Below are 17,768 nucleotides of genomic sequence, written 5' to 3' on the forward strand. Positions count from 1 at the left end.
TGATTTTCTTTTTTTTTTTTGTTTTTTTTAATTTTTTTTTAATGTTTTATTTATTTTTTTGATACAGAGAGAGACAGAGCATGAGAGGGGGAGGAGCAGAGAGAGAGAGGGAGACACAGAACCGGAAACAGGCTCCAGGCTCCGAGCTAGCTGTCAGCACAGAGCCTGACGCGGGGCTCGAACCCACGACGTGAGATCTGACCTGAGCCGAAGTCGGAGGCTTAACCGACTGAGCCACCCAGGCGCCCCTGATTTTCTTTTTCTTAAATAAATTTTTTAATGTTTATTTTTGAGAGAGAGAGAGTGTGAGCAGGGGAGGGGCAGAGAGAGAGGGAGAGACAGAATCCCAAGCAGGCTCCAGGCTCTGAGCGGTCAGCACAGAGCCTGATGCGGGGCTCGAACCCACGAACCACAAGATCATGACCTGAGCACAAGTCGGATGCTTAACAGACTGAGCCACCCAGGTGTCCCTAGGGTGTCCATTTCCAAATGGCCTTTGGATCCATGGCATCTAGCGATCTGGGAAAGAAAAAAAGGCAGCTGTGCCTTTTACTGAGTGTACTGACTTATGAGAAAATCCTCTTAGGAAATGGTGATGCTAGTAGATGCGAGTGGGGTTTTTTTTCTTCTTTTCCTTACCTGCCACAGTAAAATATCCCCGGCCATGGGGATGTTCTTGTGAGCCCTTGAAATCACGTGTCTGGACACACGTGGAGAGAAAACGAGAGAGCGAGTGCTAACAAGGCCTTCGGGGAAACGCGGCCCCCAAACTCTTAGAGGAAAAGGCTGTGCCATTAGCAAGCAGTTTTCCCAACCCCCCCCCCCCGCAAAAGCCTCACCCCAAAGGGCAACTACACAGCATAACAAAAACCCACAGGCGATGGGGTTCCTGGTTCAGTCGGAAAAGCATGGGACTCTCCAGGTCGTGAGTTTGAGCCCCATGTTGGGGTTTAAAAACAAAACTTAAAATCAAAGACAAAACCCCCAAAATCGCCCAGACGAGAGCCAGGACAATCGGGCAGCGAAGATAAATCACTCAGTTTCAAGTAATGAGCGAAAGCGTAACAACCCAAATCCGAGAGACCCCTCCGCCCACGCCCGCCTGCGCCAGGAAAACCCAGACTGTGGGGAGCCGGGGCTCCAGCAGCCTGGGGGCCTCAGAGGTGAAGAGAAATGAAGAGGAAGGGACGAGGGGGAGCCTGTGGATTGAAAGGGACTTAGGACAATGTCTGACGGCGGGCAGGACCACGTTCTGTCACCTGGGGGGGTGCACTTGACCAAGAAACAGTTATGGCAGAAGTCGGGCATGGGGTGGGGGGACTTCTGGAAAGAGGAGGGCCTGCAACGTGGGGACTGCGGGCCTCTTCTGGGAAAGACCGGAAGGTTCCATCCCCAGGGGAGACGGGCCGGCCTCCACCTGCCGGCCCTTGCTGCGGATCTGATTCGATGGAGTGACTTGCTGGCGTTTCTGCCCAGGTGGAGCTTCTGCAGGGGGGATTTGACAACAGGATGTACACCATCGACATGAACAGCAACCTGGAGCTGACGGCGCTCATGGTCCCGCGGCCGGGCACGTCGCCCCTCCCGCTGGTAAGGCCACCTCCCGACGTGGGGGCCCCCAGCGCCACAGGCCCTGCGACCCCCCCCCCCCCTCACCCTGGGGAGAGACCTCACTCTGTAGAAACAGCCTCCACTGGCTGGCCTCCTTTCCCGCAGCCTCTGTGTCCCGTTCATCCTGCGTCTGGGCCCCGCCCCCTCCGCACCGCTTCCCCAGGTTCCTCCTCCGCTCGGCCCAGCCTGGGCTCAGGCCTCCCCTCACAGCGCGGGAGGTGCTGGCGGGACCCTGGCTGTCCCCAGACCTGAAACCCAGGTGGCCAAGCCGGACTCTCGGATACAAGCAAGCGAGCGAAACGGGGTGGGGGTGGGGCGGATTACCAGAAGGCCGGGGGGGGGGGCGGGGGGGGCACGTCCAGCCAGGGGAGGCCAGGCTTTTACCTCGGGGTCCTCGGTGGCGGGGGGTGCGGGACCCACCGGCAGGGACGGGTCCGGGTTTCGCAGCTCTAAGGCGTCTGCAGCGTGGGGCTCGGAGGCCCCAGCTGAGGGTAGATGAGGGGGGCAGGGGGCGGGGGGGTGCGGCTGCCTTTGCAGAGCAGGCTCGGGCTTGTGTGAAGGGGCACGGGGGTCTCCTGGGGGTGAGACCCCAGCGGCACCCCTTTGTGGCTCCCGGCCCCAGTAAATCATGGGCGTCTCGTCCCCCTCCCCCAGGCAATGGTGAGCAACCCCTACTCCCTAGGGCTGCAGGTCACCATCTATGAGGAAGGCTACACCTACGACGGGAACACCAGGCACAGACTGGTGAGCCGCACCCCTGCCCCAGCCCCTGGTCAGGGCGGGCAAGGGCACAGCCTTGATGGGGCCCAGCCCAGTCCGGCGGCCTGGAGGCGCCCCTCGGCCTGAACTTCCTTCCTCCTTTCCTTCCTTGCCCACCGCTGGATAAGGTGCTAAAGCATCTGGGGAGGACGCAGCCCTGCTCCTCCCCCACCTCCCCTGCTCCCTGCAGGCAGGTGGCCTAGGGACAAGCACAAGGACTCACCAGAGAGCCTAACAGAGCCCCAGGGAAATCCGGGGAGCTGGGTAAACTGAGGCAGGAGGATGGAGGTGAAATAGGACAGAGGGATGCTCCCCAGGGCTAAGCCAGGCCACATGCTCACACCATGGGGTTTGCACTTGACCCCGGCAGCCCAGGGTGGGGGCGGGCGGACTCCCCACATCAGTCAGCCACCACGGGGTCTTTGGAGCCGTCCCAGCCACCTCCTAGAGAAGAGGGGAAACAAAGTCACCCCCACCCCGAGTCCCCCAGACAGAGGCAGCCAGGAAATGAAGGGGCCTGGGGTTGGCCATTTCCATGAACTTCTAGAAGCTTCTCACCAGTGCTAGAATTAGAATCAGGAGGCAGCTGGACGTTTCCAGGCTCCTTCCCCCAACGTCCGGTCCCACCTCCGTCCCCCCAACACCCAGCCCCGACCGCGAGCGCCCCCAACTGGCCCACTGTTCCCGGTTCCACGGAACATTTGTTCTCGGCTCCACAGAACATTTCCCTGAAGCAGCAGCACCACGGGGGCAGGGCCGACCCCAACTTCACCTCCAGGTACATGGTGGCCTGGACGGGGGTGGGCAGTCCCCGGGCATGGGGTTCCCTGAATGATCTGGGGATGCAGGGCGGAGGTCCAGGCCCCCTCCCTCCAAGGACAGTAAGGCCAGAATAATTGACAACGCTTTCTAAATGGAGGTTCCTCAAAAAATTAAACAGAATTACCACACAATCCGGCAACCCTGCTTCGGGGTCTACACCCTCAAGGACAGAGCGCAGGGACTCAAACAGATAGGTGCACAGCCGTGTTTAGGGCAGCAAGATCCACAATCACCAAAGCGTGGACGCAAGCCCCATGTTCACAGATGGCTGCGCGGACGGACACGGCGTGGTCCGTCCAGACGGCCGGATGTGACCCGGCCTCAGGAAGGAGGGGCAGCCTGTCACCTGCTGCCACGTGGATGGACCCGGAGGACACCGTGCACAGCGACAGGACACAGAAGGACACGTCCCGCCTGAGCCACTCACAGGGGGTCCCTAGAATATATATTTCAACATGCTTTAATTGTAGATATGGAATTCTGTGTCACCATACCGTATAACTGAAATTTGCTAGGACATTAGAACTAAAGTATTCTTGGGGGCGCCTGGGGGCTCAGTCGGTTAAGCATCTGGCTTCGGCTCAGGTCTCGATCTCACGGTTTGTGGGTTTGAGCCCTGCGTTGGGCTCTGTGCTGAATCTCGGAGTCCAGAGCCTGCTTCAGATTCTGTGTCTCCCTCTCTCTCTCAGAAATAAATAAACATTAGAAAAAAAATTCAAATCAATTTTTTATGTACTTGGCAATTAAAAAAATCAATCAGATCTCCCAGTAGATATTTTCAGTCCATGTGCTCAGACCATGATCCAACAAAACTAGAACTGAATGGCCAGAAAAACAAAACCAATGACAAAAAGTCCCTTTTCTTGGAAATTAAGAGACACTTTTATAAGTAACCTTTGAATCTCAGAACCCATGGAACACAGCTGAAATATACTCAGAGGAAAATTTGTACCCTGAGCATTTTTATTTTAGAAGGAAGAACAGACTAAAGATGCATGATGTAAATATTTAACTTAAAAAACCGGAACCGCAAAAAGAAAGGAATTAAAGGTGATCCAATCTGCAATGTACTAACCCGAGGGCAAAAAGACAGGATTAAGTCAAAACGACACATAAAGCTGGTTCTTCAGAAGACCAGTACAGGAGGGGAGACCCCGCAATCCTGGCGAAGGAGGGGAGAAATGAGAGAAAATGACACGTGTGCACACTCCTGAAAGAATGAGGGGGAGGGGCTTCATCGAACTCAGAACCCCTGCACAGCGAAGGAAGCCATCCCCAAAATGGAAAAGCAGCCCAGTGACGGGGAGAAGATGCTGAAATCCAACACCTGTAAGGAACACCCAGAACTCAGCAGCGATGACAACCCGATGCAACACAGGCAGAAGCTCTGCATGGGCAGGTGGCCGGAGGAGCCTTCCAGACGCCCAACAGACCCGTGCAGAGATGCCCCGCGTCGCTCAGCAGCAGGGAGACGCCACCTCACACCCGTCCCCATGGTCGGCAGCCCAAGAAACGCCAAGGGCTGGCGGGGATGCGGAGAAAGGGGAACCTTCTCGCACTGGTGGCGGGGATGCAAACTGGTGCAGCCACTCCAGAGAACGGTATGGAGGCTCCTCCAAAAAGAAAACGTAGACCTACTGCACAACCCACCAGTTCCACTTCTGAGTATTTGAAGAAAACAAAAACGCGAATTTGAAAACATGCCTGCACCCCTGTGTTGTGGCATCATTTACAAGAGGCAAATTATGGAAGCCATGTACGTGTCCATCTCTAGGGGAATGGGTAAAGAGGATGATAAATATATATACATATTCAACGAAATATGACTCCGCCTTAAAAGGAATGAAATCTTGCCACATGAGACAACATGGATGGACCTTGAGGGCGTGATGCTAAGTGAAATACATCCATCAGGGAAAGAAAAGTCTTGTGATCTCACTTACATGTGGGATCTAAAAAACAAAACAAATGAACAAACAAAACAAAACCAGACTCAAGGATGCAGAGAAGAAGCTGATGGCTGCCAGAGAGGGCACCAAGGTGAAGGGCATCAAGAGGTACAGACTACCAGTCATAAAATAAGTCGCAGGATGGATCGGGCTGGCTGGGGGTACGGTCCATGATACTGTACTAAGTTTGTATGGTGACAGACGGTAACTCGGCTTACTGACGTGATCGTTTTGCAGTGTATGCAAACATCAAATAACTATATTGTGCACCTGAAACTAATATGATATTGTATTTCCTTTTTAAAACATTTTTTAATGTTTTTATTTTTTGGGAGAAAGACAGAGATGAGCAGGGGAGGGGGAGAGAGAGGTGGAGACACAGAATTTGGAGCAGACTCCACGCTCTGAGCTGGCAGCGCAGAGCCTGACTCGGGGCTCGAACTGGTACCACGAGATCATGACCTGAGCTGAAGTCAGATGCTTAACCAACTGAGCCACCGAGGCGCCCCAGTATGATATTGAATTTCGATTACACCTCAGTGAAAACCAGAATAAGAAACATTATACTTAGCCAGGTGATAATAAAATTGGATGTCAGATGTTTTCAATAAGTTATTACATGTAAATGAACAAAACTGACTCAAAAAGAGGTAGAAATTCAAGAGAGGGTGGGGCCACCATGTGTGAGCAGAGGTTCTCAGTATTCTAGAACAAATGGATGGTGGATGGATGATGGATGGATGGATGACGGATGGATGACAGATGGATGAAGAATGGATGGATGGATGGATGGATAAGTAAATTGATGGGTCAGTGATTATTTTTAGCCCTGACACCGGCTGTGACACTGGTGTGCAATGACACTCCCATTGTCTTGCAGCATAAAGAGACCCACAGTATCTACCATCACTCTGGACATAGCCAACAAGGAAGTTTCCTGTGTGGACCTCAAGCCACTGGTATGTCCCACATTTGCACTGTCCCATATTCTTTGCTGTTAGTGTTAGGAGAGCGGTGGGTCTCTGCTGGCTTTTCCCTGAGGGGCTCCCGGGCCCGTGCTCAGGATTTGAAAATGGAGGTGGTCTGCTCCCAGTTGCCAGGGTCCCCGCCCCCCACAACAGCACCCCCTAGGTCTGCCCCTCAAGACTCACCAGCCTAGGAGCAGGTGTCTCGTCTCATCCCTTGTTGGTCATCCCCAGAACACCCCTGGCCAACTCTGGTGACAGCACTCAGTGCTCCCAAGAGAATCGAAAACAACATACATCCACACAGACACGTGCACACGGATATTCCCAGTAACAGCCAAACAGTGGAAACAATCCAGATGTCCACCAATGGACTCGGTAAACACATTGCGGTCCGTCCACAGCACTGGACCATCTGCCAGCCCTCAAGAGGAAGGACCTTCTCACACCCACCACAACGTGGGTGAGTCTGGACGGCGTTATGCTCAGTGAAAGAAGTCAGTCACACAAGTCCAAATACTGTGATTCCACTTCCAGAAGGTTCCAGAGGAGTCCTGTCCACAGAGACAGAGTAGATGGTCGGCGCCAGGGGCGGGGCATGGGTGTGGAGTCAGGGTTTCATGGGGACAGAGTCTCAGTTCAGGGAGATGGAAGGTTCTGGAGACACGCGGTGGGGGTGGCTGCACAGCACTGCGGGTGTGCATGATGGTGCTGAGCTGTGCACTCAAAATGGTTAAGATGGGGGTGCCTGGGGGGCTCAGTCAGTTGAGCAGCCGACTTCAGCTCAGGTCATGATCTCACGGTTCATGGGTTCGAGCCCCTCATCAGGCTCTGCGCTGACAGCTAGGTGCTTCAGATTCTGTGTCTCCCTCTCTCTCTGACCCTCCCCTGCTTGCACTCTGTCTCTCTGTCTCTCAAAAATAAATAAAAAGAACATAAAAAATACTTTTAAAAGGTTAAGATGGTACATTTCATGTTATGTGTATTTTACAATTTTTTTAGGTGTATTGATTTTTTTAAGTTTATTTACTTTGAGAGAGAGAAAGCAAGCAGGGGAGGGGCAGAGAGAGAGAGGGAGAGAGAGAATCTCAAGCAGGCTCTGCGCCGTCAGCACGGAGCCTGACGTGGGGCTCGATCTCGCAAACCGTGAGATCATGACCTGAGCTGAAAATGAGTTAGTCGCTCAACGGAGCCACCTGGCGCCCCTTTACCACAATTTTATACATGAAGCTCTTTTTCAAACACCAGAAGTCTGCCTGGTGCGTTTTAGATTCCCTTTCAGATCGGTGAGGCTGCCGCCACGCCCCAATTTGAGAAGCAGGTCCCTAAAGCGGTCAGGATAAGCCCAAACAGCTCTTTCTCTTTCTCCTTTCTGTTTGTTTCTTGAAGCCCTTTCATTCATTCATTCATTCATTCATTCATTCATTCATCCATCCGTCCATCCATCCATCCATCCCCTTTGCCTTCTATATGCCAAGTATTGTCCTGCATTTGTAAACTGGTCTTTGTTTGGAGCCCAGATGTAAGCTGGTGGTGGGGGACTGAGCGCACCCCACGCCCCGGCCGGCTCCTAGGGCTTGAGCTCCGTGGAATCCCAGGAGCCCGGGTCACCGTGTCAGGACCCGGGCGCCCCACTTCCCGTCTCTCCTGGTGTGAGTGTCCCCGCGCGAGGCGTCCCCGTCAGCAGCCCTGCCTCTCTCCTCCGCAGACGGCGCTCATTTCGGTGGGTTGTGACCTGGAGAAGAAGATCGTCATTCAGAAGTAAGTGTGTCGATATCGGGGCGGGGACTGGGGGCGGGACAAGCTCGGTCACCGGTGTTTCACAACCGTTGAAGGCAGGTGGCATTTTCCTGTGTACTTTTGAGTTTATTTAACATTTCCATAGGAAATAGTTAAAAAAGAGGACGCCTGGGGGGCTCAGTCAGTGAAGCCTCTGGCTTCGGCTCAGGTCATGATCTCACAGTTCGTGGGTTTGAGCCCCGCGTGGGGCTCTGTGCTGACAGCTCAGAGCCTGGAGCTGCTTCAGATTCTGTGTCTCCCTCTCTCTCTGCTCCTCCCCCACTCCTGCTCAGTCACTCTCTCTCAAAATTAAACATTAAAAATTTTTTTAATGAATGTTTAAAAAATTAAAAAAAAAGAAATAGTTAAATAATGAATTCTGACAGGTTGAGTTTGAATTTCTGGCACAGTGGTCTCCCCTTGATATTTACACTTTGCCCTCTTTCCGAATCATGTGTTTGTCCTTTTTTTCCTTTCTTTTTTTATTGTTCTCTTTATGAGTCCCTGAATTCCTCACCTTGATTAAAATCGCTTACGGTTTTTGGTTTTAATTGGCTGCCAAAATTTGGGGGGAACTTTGCCTCCAGTATCCATAGTTGCCCCCAGGGAATGCAGCCACGACAATCCAAGGAGGAAAAAAAGAAAGAAATTAGAAGATCCTCCAGATGGCCCGACTTGCCCCCTGCAGGCGGCGGCGTGCTGGTGAATGGGTAACAGCCAGCTCTGGGCGGCAGGGGGCGCCCCGAGTCCTCACGCTCGCGGCGCGGGCGCTCCCGGTGGATTTCCAGCACCGCCGTCAATGAGCCGCTGGCCCACACATCCCGGAAGATGTCCCGCGTGGCTCAGAGCTGGGCGGGGCCAGGCCAGTCCTGCCGTGCTCAAGGTGGTAATACACACGGGGGATGATGTCACCACACTTCCCCCACATGGAAACATTCGGGTGAATCAACCAATTATATATTTATATACAAGGACATAATGTGCAGGGGACATTTTTTTAAACAATATACAAATAGCTTTCGGCATAAAGAGAGTGGGGAAGATATTTGTCACATGCGTAACCAGCAAAGGACTTGTAGCGACACTTTATTTTTTTAAGATTTTATCTTTGGGGGGCAGGGGCACCTAAGTGGCTCAGTGGGTTAAGCGTCTGACTCCTGATTTCAGCTCAAGTCATGATCTCACAGGTGGTGCGTTCGAGCCCCACGTTGGGCGGTGCACAGCCTGCTTGAGATTCTCACTCTGCTCTTTCTCTCTCTTCCCCTCTCCCACTCGTGCTCTCTCTCTAAATAAATAAATATTAAAAGATACTTTATTTAAAAAAACCTAAAAGTATTTGATTCATTTAAAAATTTTTAATTTATTCAAGGTCTTTTTTAAATTTTCTGATCTTTATTTTAGTTTTTTAACATTTATCATTATTGAGAGAGAGGTAGAGTGAGAGTGGGGGAGGGGTAGAGAGAGAGGGAGACACAGAATCCGAAGCAGCTCCAGGCTCTGAGCGGTCAGCACAGGGCCCGACACGGGGCTTGAACCCATGAACCACGAGATTGTGACCCGAGCTGAAGTTGGATGCTTAACCAACTGAGCCACCCGGGCGCCCCAACATTTATTCATTTTTGAGAGACAGACACAGAGTATGAGTAGGGGAGGAGCGGAAAGGGAGGGAGACACAGAATCCAAAGCAGAATCCAGAGCCTCTCTGTCAGCACAGAGCCCGATGTGGGGCTTGAACTCACAGACAGCGAGATCATGACCTGAGCCAAACTCCGACACGCAACCGACCGAGCCACCCGGGCGCCCCTATTTTATTTTTTTAAGTAATCTCTACACCCACCATGGGTCTCGAACTCATAACCCCGAGATCAAGCGTCACGCATGCTACGGAGACTTTATAAAGAATTCCTACCAATGAATAATTTAAAAAACAAACTAGGGGCACCTGAGTGGCTCAGTCGGTTAAGCCTCCGACTTCGGCTCAGGTCAGATCTCACGTTCGTGGGTTCGAGCCCCACGTCAGGCTCTGTGCTGACAGCTAGCTCAGAGCCTGGAGCCTGCTTCCGGTTCTGTGTCTCCTTCTCTCTGCTCCTCCCCCTCTCATGCTCTGTCTCTCTCTGTACCAAAAATAAATAAAACATTAAAAAAAAAAGAAACAAGAAACAAGAAAGAAACCCAAATGGCTAGTAAGCATATTTAAAGGTGCTGAAAACGTAGTCAGCCTCACTTCCTGGGGGAAAAGAAAATGAAAACTTTATGAGAGACCATCGCTGCCATCCACCAGCACTTCCAGACATTTCCAGAGCCTGGCCGGTAGCAGGTACTGGCAGAGACTGCCAGCGGGTACGTACATTTTCCAGCTGCTTTAGAGAGCACATCTTTTGACCCAATAATTCCAATCACGCACGTTTACACTGGCAAGGGTTGCAGAATGTTCTCAGCTGCATTTTTCCTAATAGCTCCAAGCTGAAAGCAAGCCAGCTTGAATCCATTGACACGAAATAAACAGGTGCAGTGGCTAGATGCAATGGGTTATGGGGGCCGCGTGCCAGGGATGTGGAACAGAAGACACAAAACAGCACACTGAGCATGATTCTAGTTCTTAAAATCCAAAAACCAGGCACAAATAAACCAGACTGCATAAAGAGGCAGGCACGGGGGTCACACTACAGAGAAAACCCAGGAAATGACGGTCTCAAGAGCCAGGACGCCCGGCGCCCAGGTCTTGGTGTCTGATACCATTCTCTCCCCGAGTTCAGGCTCCTTGGAGATTCTGGGCCCGGCGGGGAGGACGGAAGTAAGAAAGTTCTCAGAATCAAACCAGCGCGGGTGTACGTGTCCAGGGGAAGAATTCACAGTACTTGGGTGCTGCGTGGGGTCCGGAAGCTTCTCACCGCTTTGTCTCGCTTGCAGCGAAATCTCGGCCTGTTACAAGGGCATCCTGGACGCCGTGGGCCTTCAGGACAACTACACCTATGTCATCGAGAAGTGAGCCTGACGTTCCCCTTCGCGCCCAGCCCCAAAGACAACTCAGATATCGGTTTTAAACTGATGTCCCGACGAGGGAATCCGGGGCAGGGAGAGGACAGGGAGGGGAGGTGCCGAGCCTGCAGGGGGGCCAGTGCGATGTGACAGGGCCCCTGGCTCAGGTCTGCCCCCCTCCCAGGCCACCTTTCCGCCATCTTGCCAGCCTGCCACCAGCTCCTGGGGCCCGGGCCCCTGTCCCTCTGAGCTGGCAGTTAGCCCAACACTGTCTGCCAAGGCAGGAGGGTGTGAGGGCCAGGGCAACCTTTTGTGCTGTGCAGCTGGTCCCCGGGGGCCACGGAGCGGACACGAGGTGGGACAGGTGGGACTTGGCCCTTCTTGGGACCCAGGGAACAGAGAGCTCTCGACCCCCAGCATGGGAAGACACGAGTGTGTTTTATACACCACGGCCCCTCGGATACAAGCCAGGAGTCCGTCACCTTCCTGTCCACACCCGCGGCCAAGGCTCAACCTAGCCAAAGAGCCTACAGTCAGAGCTCAAGGGGGCATGGACGGGGGCGGGACGCGGGGCCTCCAGGGAAAGAGAAGAGTGACAGGATGCACTGGGAGAGATAGCGAGCCAGAGACAGGAAAGACAGAGAGGAGAGACAGAGAGGTTTTAAGGACTTGGTTGACACGGCTGCACAGCGCTGGCACGCCCACAGGTTGACGGGGGAGGCTGGCGGCGCCCGGAAGCAAACTCCAGCCAGAGGCCCTCCGCTCTCTGCCTAGGGAAGCCTATGACCCCAATTTCCAGGGACAGAAGTCCCGCGAGGACCTGGTGGTTCACTACCGGTACGAGAAGCTGGGCTGCCCGCACCTCGTCTACTACAACACCCCCTGGAGGCCGGTGGTGGAACTGTAAGTGCCCGCAGCCTCGCGCCGCCCCTCTCTCCGCACCTTCCCCCGACCGACTTCTGTCCTCCCCCTGCAAGGTCTCAGCCCCCGCGGCCCTCACGACGTACCGCCGACTGGGGGCTCAAACAACAGACAGTGATTCTCTCCCAGTTCTGGAGGCCGGAAGGCCAAGGTCAGAGCGTGGACAGGGCTGGCTACTCCCGGAGAGGCTCCCTGGTTGGCTCGCAGACGGCCGCCTCCTCCCTGCGCCCTCCCGCGGCGGAGGGAGGGAGGACACTGCGTCTCCTCCCCTCCCCGTGGGATCAGGGCCCACCCTAGGCCCTCATTCAACCTTAATTTCCTCGGTGGAGGCCCCGCCTCCAAACACAGTCACCGGGAGAGCTGGGGGGACACGGGTGAGTGCACAGCACTCATTTGCCCTCTTGCTTCATCACCCCCCCTGCACACCCCACCATGCCCGCCGGCCACACCGTCGTGGGTAGTGGATGAGCCAGTGGGGCCAGAGCCGCCGCCTCGGGGTGAAGGAAGCTGCTTCGGTGGAACCTTCTGCGATGTGGGAAGTGTTCCCTACTTACATGCCGCCTGCTGGGCAGCTGGAGCCACGCGTGGCTGCTGGGCTCTCCGCGGGCGGCCGGGCGCCTTAGGAAGTGTCTTTTCCATTTTGCGTACAGCAAGTGATTTAAATAAGCACGCGGAGGCCGGAGGTCCGCTCCGCGCCCTGCAGACTGACTAAACACTAGTTGAGTTAAGGACAGCAGGTCCAGGCTCACACCTGTAGGCAGGCGGGTTCATCAGAATGTCCGGGGCCTTAATCCCACGCCCAGGTGAGGCTGTGGGCCGGCCACACAGGACCGAGCCTGGGGCCCCAAACTCAGAGCTGCCAGGTGGGGGGGGGCACAGGCCACATGGGGTATAAAGATCAAGGGGGGTGTCCAGTCAGAGGAGGGGGTGTGAACCCACACCTGGCAGGCCATCACAGGATGTGTTCCAAGAAATAATGATTTAGAACTACCCCAATTAATGGCCCTAATACACCTTTAGAATGTTGGCAGGCTTCCTTTGGAAAATGTCACAGGACAGGTGTGAAGGCTTTCCTTTGTTGGTTTACTTGCTTGTTAATTATTCATCTATTTTTTAAAAAATTTTAACGTTAATATTGAGAGAGAGAAGAGAGAGAGCACGTGAGCAGGGGAGAGGCAGAGAGAGAGACGGGACCCGAGTGGGCTCCGTAGTGACAGCACAGAGCCTGACGCAGGGCTCGAACCCATGAATTGCAAGATCATGACCTAGGCCGACATCGGACACTTAGGTGACTGAGCCCCCCAGGTGCCCCCTCATCCACTTCTGTACAACTGGTAGTTTCTGGCCAGAGAACATCCCGTCAGTTTCTCTGCTTCTCAGAGGTCTCTGGCGGCCACCTCGGGGGACACGGCCCCTGCGCCCCCCACCTCCTGGCCCTGCCCGGTCCCGCCTGCTGCTGGTGTCCACACGCTGGCCCCCTGCCAAGTGGCAGCCTGATGCGGCCAGGGCACCTCGCTTGCCGCCCCCACTGTCCCCAGAATGGTGTCATGACACCCCGCAGCCAAGCCCTGTGCGTGTGTCCTAGGTGGCGGGAAGGAAAGTTCCAGGAGGTGTCAAAGGCGGAGTTCGTGCTGCTGGAGGTGAACGGGCTGTTCACGTACACGTACACGCTGACTGCCCGCACGGCACGCTGCAAGGCCCAGCCGCAGAACTGGACCACCGTCATGGGCAGCGCAGGCCACAAAAGGCCCTTCCCCTGGAACCGAGAGGTAGCGTTTAGTCTTCTTCCGAAAGGGGTCCCTACAGCGCGCTGTTGGTCACCTGCAGGTGGTGATGACTGGTCATACGGGGGGGGGGGGTCAGTCCACCGGGGGCGGCTATCACGGAACATTTATTGGACGGCTTGTAACAACAGGCATTTGTTGCTCATGGGTCTGGAGGCTGAGAGTCCAAGTTCAAGGCGCCTGCGGGTTCGTGTCTGGGGTGGGCCTCTTCCTGGTTCACTGACCACTGTCCTTTCCCCGTGGGCTCCCAGAGTCCTCTGGTGTCTCTCTCCATTTATGGGGGCTGCACCCTCTGACTGGATCCCCTCCCAGAGGCCCCACCTCCCCAAACCACCACCAGGGGGAGCAGGTTTCAGCCAGGGACTTGAAGGGGGGACACAGACCTTCAGTCCACGGCAAGGCGGCTGGGGGTTGGGATGCACGCCGGGACATCTGGGAAATGTGAGGTGAGCAAGTCTTCCGGGAGGCTCTCAAGGGAGCTGGCCAAAGGCACCAAGGCGTGCTCACAGTATGCAAGCTTCCAGAACCATCCAAATGCCTATCAGCACGGGGACTGATTACATTCACGGTCGTTCCCGCCGCGGGAGCGTTTCTGTCATACACATGGGTTCTCGCACAAGGGAGAAACAGGGCCTGATGTCAGTGCAAGGAAGCGACCCCACGGCCCTCTCCTGAGCCTTCTAGTTTCACGTTAGCCGCTCTGCCTCCAGCTGCGAGGGCGCGACCGCAGCGCAGCAACGCCGCCGGCAGGTGGCGCTCGCTCCCCACACCCGAAGCTCGTTCCGGGGTGGACCCTGGGTTCCCTGTTTGTAAGCTTCATTCCTTAGCCGGGCGTCTTCAGAGTGTTCCCACACTCCTCTGTGAGTCTGATCATTTATTTCGTTGGGAACAGTGATTCTACTTGTTTGTGGGTTGTTTTTTTTCAATCCGAGGTGAAACTCACCTAACGATACGAACCGTTTTAAAATGCACAACGCCAGCATTCCGTGGGTTCGCGGTGCCGGGCAAACACCACCTCGCCAACCGTTTTTCTTTAAAGGAGAAAGCCACACACCTGTCATATGTGTTTATTATTTTCCGACCGTGCCCATATGCGGCGTTGCATTCTTCTGATGAGGGCGTCCTTCAAAGTGGCGCGCACGAATGCATTTAGCAGATTGCCCTGGTCCTTTTGTTTTTTCATGTGGTCTTTATATGGTCCAGCATTTTAATTTCTTCTTACTCCTGAAGGATTTTTTTTAAAGTAGTCTCGATCCCCACTGTGAGGCTGAAACACCACCCTGAGATCAAGGGTTGCAGGCGTGCTTTTCCAACTAAGCCAGCCAGGTGCCCCCCCCCCCGGCCCCACCCATGCCCCTGAAGGATTTTGAAGAACATTTTTTCTTCAACTGTGGTAGAATATGCATGAGATAAAATGTGCCATCTTAACCCTTTTCAGTGTGCAGCTCGGTGGCACGGAGCACACTCACACACAGCCTTCCCCACCCTCCAGAACTCCGGAGATTTCTCACCTTCCCCGATGGGGCTCATTCAGCACCTAACAGGGCGGGAGGGGGGAGGGTCAAGCTTTGTCCCGGTCTCCAGCTTGACTAGGTGGGCAGTGCCAGGGCTGTTGACATGGGGGGACGGAGCGGACTGCAGGAGAAAGGGCAGAGCTCTGTTTGCACGTGGGACGCGGGAGGTGCCGCAGAGGAGAGGAGGGGACAGGTCAGGGCCAGCGCGCCTTGTGGGACGTCACCTCGCGGGGAGCTGCTGGCAGCCAGAGGGCCTGTGTTACACCCAGGAGCTGAGATCCGAGAGGCGGCTTGACGCCAGGGCACAGGTGAAATCAGGTGTCTGTCCTCCCGCCATCCCTTGACCTGGGGGGGGTGGTCAGCAACATACGTCCAGGCGGCCATCCGCCTCGTGGACACTGCTTCCACATTTGTGTGTGTGTGTGTGTGTGTGTGTGTGTGTGTGTGTGTGTTTATTTTATTGTTTAGCTTGAGAGGAGTCTTTTTTTTTAATTTTTAAATGTTTATTTTTGATTAAAAATTTTTTTTCTGTTTATTTTTGAGAGAGAGAGAGAGACAGCGTGAGCAGGGGAGGGTCACAGAAAGAGAGGGAGACACACACACAGAATCCAAAGCAGGCTCCGGGCTCTGAGCTGTCAGCACACTGCCCGACGCGGGGCTCAGAACTCACAGATCATGAGATCGTGACCTGAGCCGAAGTCGGATGCTTAACCGACTGAGCCACCCAGGCGCCCCTGTGTTTTTTTTTATTCTGAGAACTTCCAACCCCCCAGAAATGCCGAGAGCGCAGTGCGGGGGCCGCCGGCCAGCACGGACTGCTGCAGGAGAAACCTCCCCACGTCCAGCGGGGTTTTCCTCCGGTCCCGCACTCAGGCCTGTGGTGTCAGCCCCTGCTCGGGCCCGTTCAGCTGGGGAGGGGGTCCAAGAAGGCCCCGCTCCCGTGTGGGGCTCCCGTTGGCCACCGCTGGGCTGTGCAGCCTGGGCTCCCTTACAGCAGGACCTCGGGGCTCTGAGTGTGGAAGCTCCCAGACACGTGAAGGCCCAGGCCCAGGCCCCCCCACCTGTTCTACTGCTCCGAGGCCGACTGCAGGGTGCACCCAGACCCCACCTCCTGATGGGAAGGGCTGTGTCCATGAAGGGGAGGAGGGGGCAAGGAGAGCTTCTCTTTTTATAATGCCGGGCTCACCATTATTTTGACTTTCTTGCGTTAAAACTTTCTTTCTCTTCTTTTGTCTATGAGCCCAGCCCCCTCCCTTCTGGGTCCACCAGCAAACAGTGCAAAAACGCGCGGTGCGCAGCCCAGGCAGGCAGCCCCCTGGACTGCTGAGTTCAGGGAAGTTGCCCCTTTATATGAAATCCTGGGATCTGAAGACAGGCCGGAAAAGCTCCTGCCACTGTGCGACCACATCCCGACGCCACGACCCTGCTCGGGGGCCAGGCCTCCTCTCTACCTTCAGATTTCCCAGGAGTCTCAGCTGGCCCGTGGCTGCCGTAGCAAAAACGCCACGAACCGGAGGTCTGTGCTTTCCTGGCTCCGGGGCACAATGCCGGCCAGGCTGTTCCTCCGAGAGCAAGGCTGTTCCAGGCTCTGCTCTGGTTTGCTGGCCCTCCTTGGCCTGCAGACAAACACCCCGATTTCTGCCTCTGTCTTCACACTTCACACTGACGTTCTCATGCACGCCTGTGTCCAGATGTCCCCTTTTTACAAGGACAGCTGCCATACTGGGTCAGGGCCCGCCCTGAGGACCTCATTTTAACTGGGTTCACCTGAAAAATGTGCCATCTCTGAATAACGTCACATTCTGAGCTGCCGGTGGGGGGGTGCGGTTAGGACTCCAGCATATGCCTGGGGGGGGACACCTCAGCCCCCAACACCAATTGTGCATGTAAGTGGCAGCCGCCTCTGAGTCACGTCCAGACCCAGACTCAGGACGGTACGGGATTCTGGGAAGCCTGCCGCCCCTGTGGCTTGGAAAGGCCCAGAAGCTGGAGGGCAGGATAAAGGCTGAGCAGCCAACCACAGCATCCCCCCCCCCCATGAAGGCCACGAAGCCCCTGCCCACCAGGCATTTGGCCTTGGACTCCCCCTGGGAGCCGTGTTGCAGGCAGGGCCAGGCACGCAGGGCGGCATCCCTGTGGGCGCTCGCCCAGCCCTCCCCGCCCCTGTCCTTCTTCCCAGAACTACATCAGCTGCCATGACACCAACAACGACGCCCCTCTGAGATGGCCAGATGTCCCGTATCAGATCCTGGGAGGCCCAACAGCAAACAAGGTTATTTTTGAGCAAAGGAACGGGATCTACACCTTCTTCCTTTCTATCGTGGATCCGTACTACAGGTAAGCGAGCAGGGGCGAGTCACCCGCGCCAGAGGCCTCTGGGGGGATGGCCGGCCCTCCCCTGTGAGGGGCCTCCTTGCTCCCTCCCCTTGGCGGGTCCTGGATAAACACCAATTTTCCCTGCAGCCCAGGCTGTCCCTGGGAAGGTCGGTATTTTACGTTGAGAGACATTTGTTCACTTGTTAAAGAAGTCCTTATTCAGAGCCCATGCCGGGCTCGGGGGCAGCAGCCACGACCAGCGGCCACGTCCCTGCCCCTGGGACCAGAATCGCCCAGAACCGCCTTTGCGCTGGTAGCCTGGGATCAGCTGTGGGGGGAGAATTTACACGGCAGGTGTGGGCGCCCCCC

General features: G+C 55.2%; 1 protein-coding gene across 1 annotated transcript in view; it reads left to right on the top strand.

Annotated features, from left to right (window-relative positions):
- The window catches only part of CATSPERD (cation channel sperm associated auxiliary subunit delta), a 39,945-nt gene that overhangs the window by 21,706 nt on the left and 471 nt on the right, over positions 1-17,768 (top strand). The window contains exons 13-21 of the mRNA XM_029918433.1: positions 1,477-1,590; positions 2,266-2,355; positions 3,090-3,148; positions 6,022-6,100; positions 7,815-7,867; positions 10,796-10,870; positions 11,639-11,767; positions 13,371-13,554; positions 17,263-17,420. Of these exons, the coding sequence (XP_029774293.1) occupies positions 1,477-1,590; positions 2,266-2,355; positions 3,090-3,148; positions 6,022-6,100; positions 7,815-7,867; positions 10,796-10,870; positions 11,639-11,767; positions 13,371-13,554; positions 17,263-17,420 (941 nt within the window). The remainder of the gene's footprint in view (positions 1-1,476; positions 1,591-2,265; positions 2,356-3,089; positions 3,149-6,021; positions 6,101-7,814; positions 7,868-10,795; positions 10,871-11,638; positions 11,768-13,370; positions 13,555-17,262; positions 17,421-17,768) is intronic.

The sequence above is a fragment of the Suricata suricatta genome, chromosome 12 (assembly GCF_006229205.1).
Source record: "Suricata suricatta isolate VVHF042 chromosome 12, meerkat_22Aug2017_6uvM2_HiC, whole genome shotgun sequence".
NCBI classification, from domain to species: domain Eukaryota; kingdom Metazoa; phylum Chordata; class Mammalia; order Carnivora; family Herpestidae; genus Suricata; species Suricata suricatta.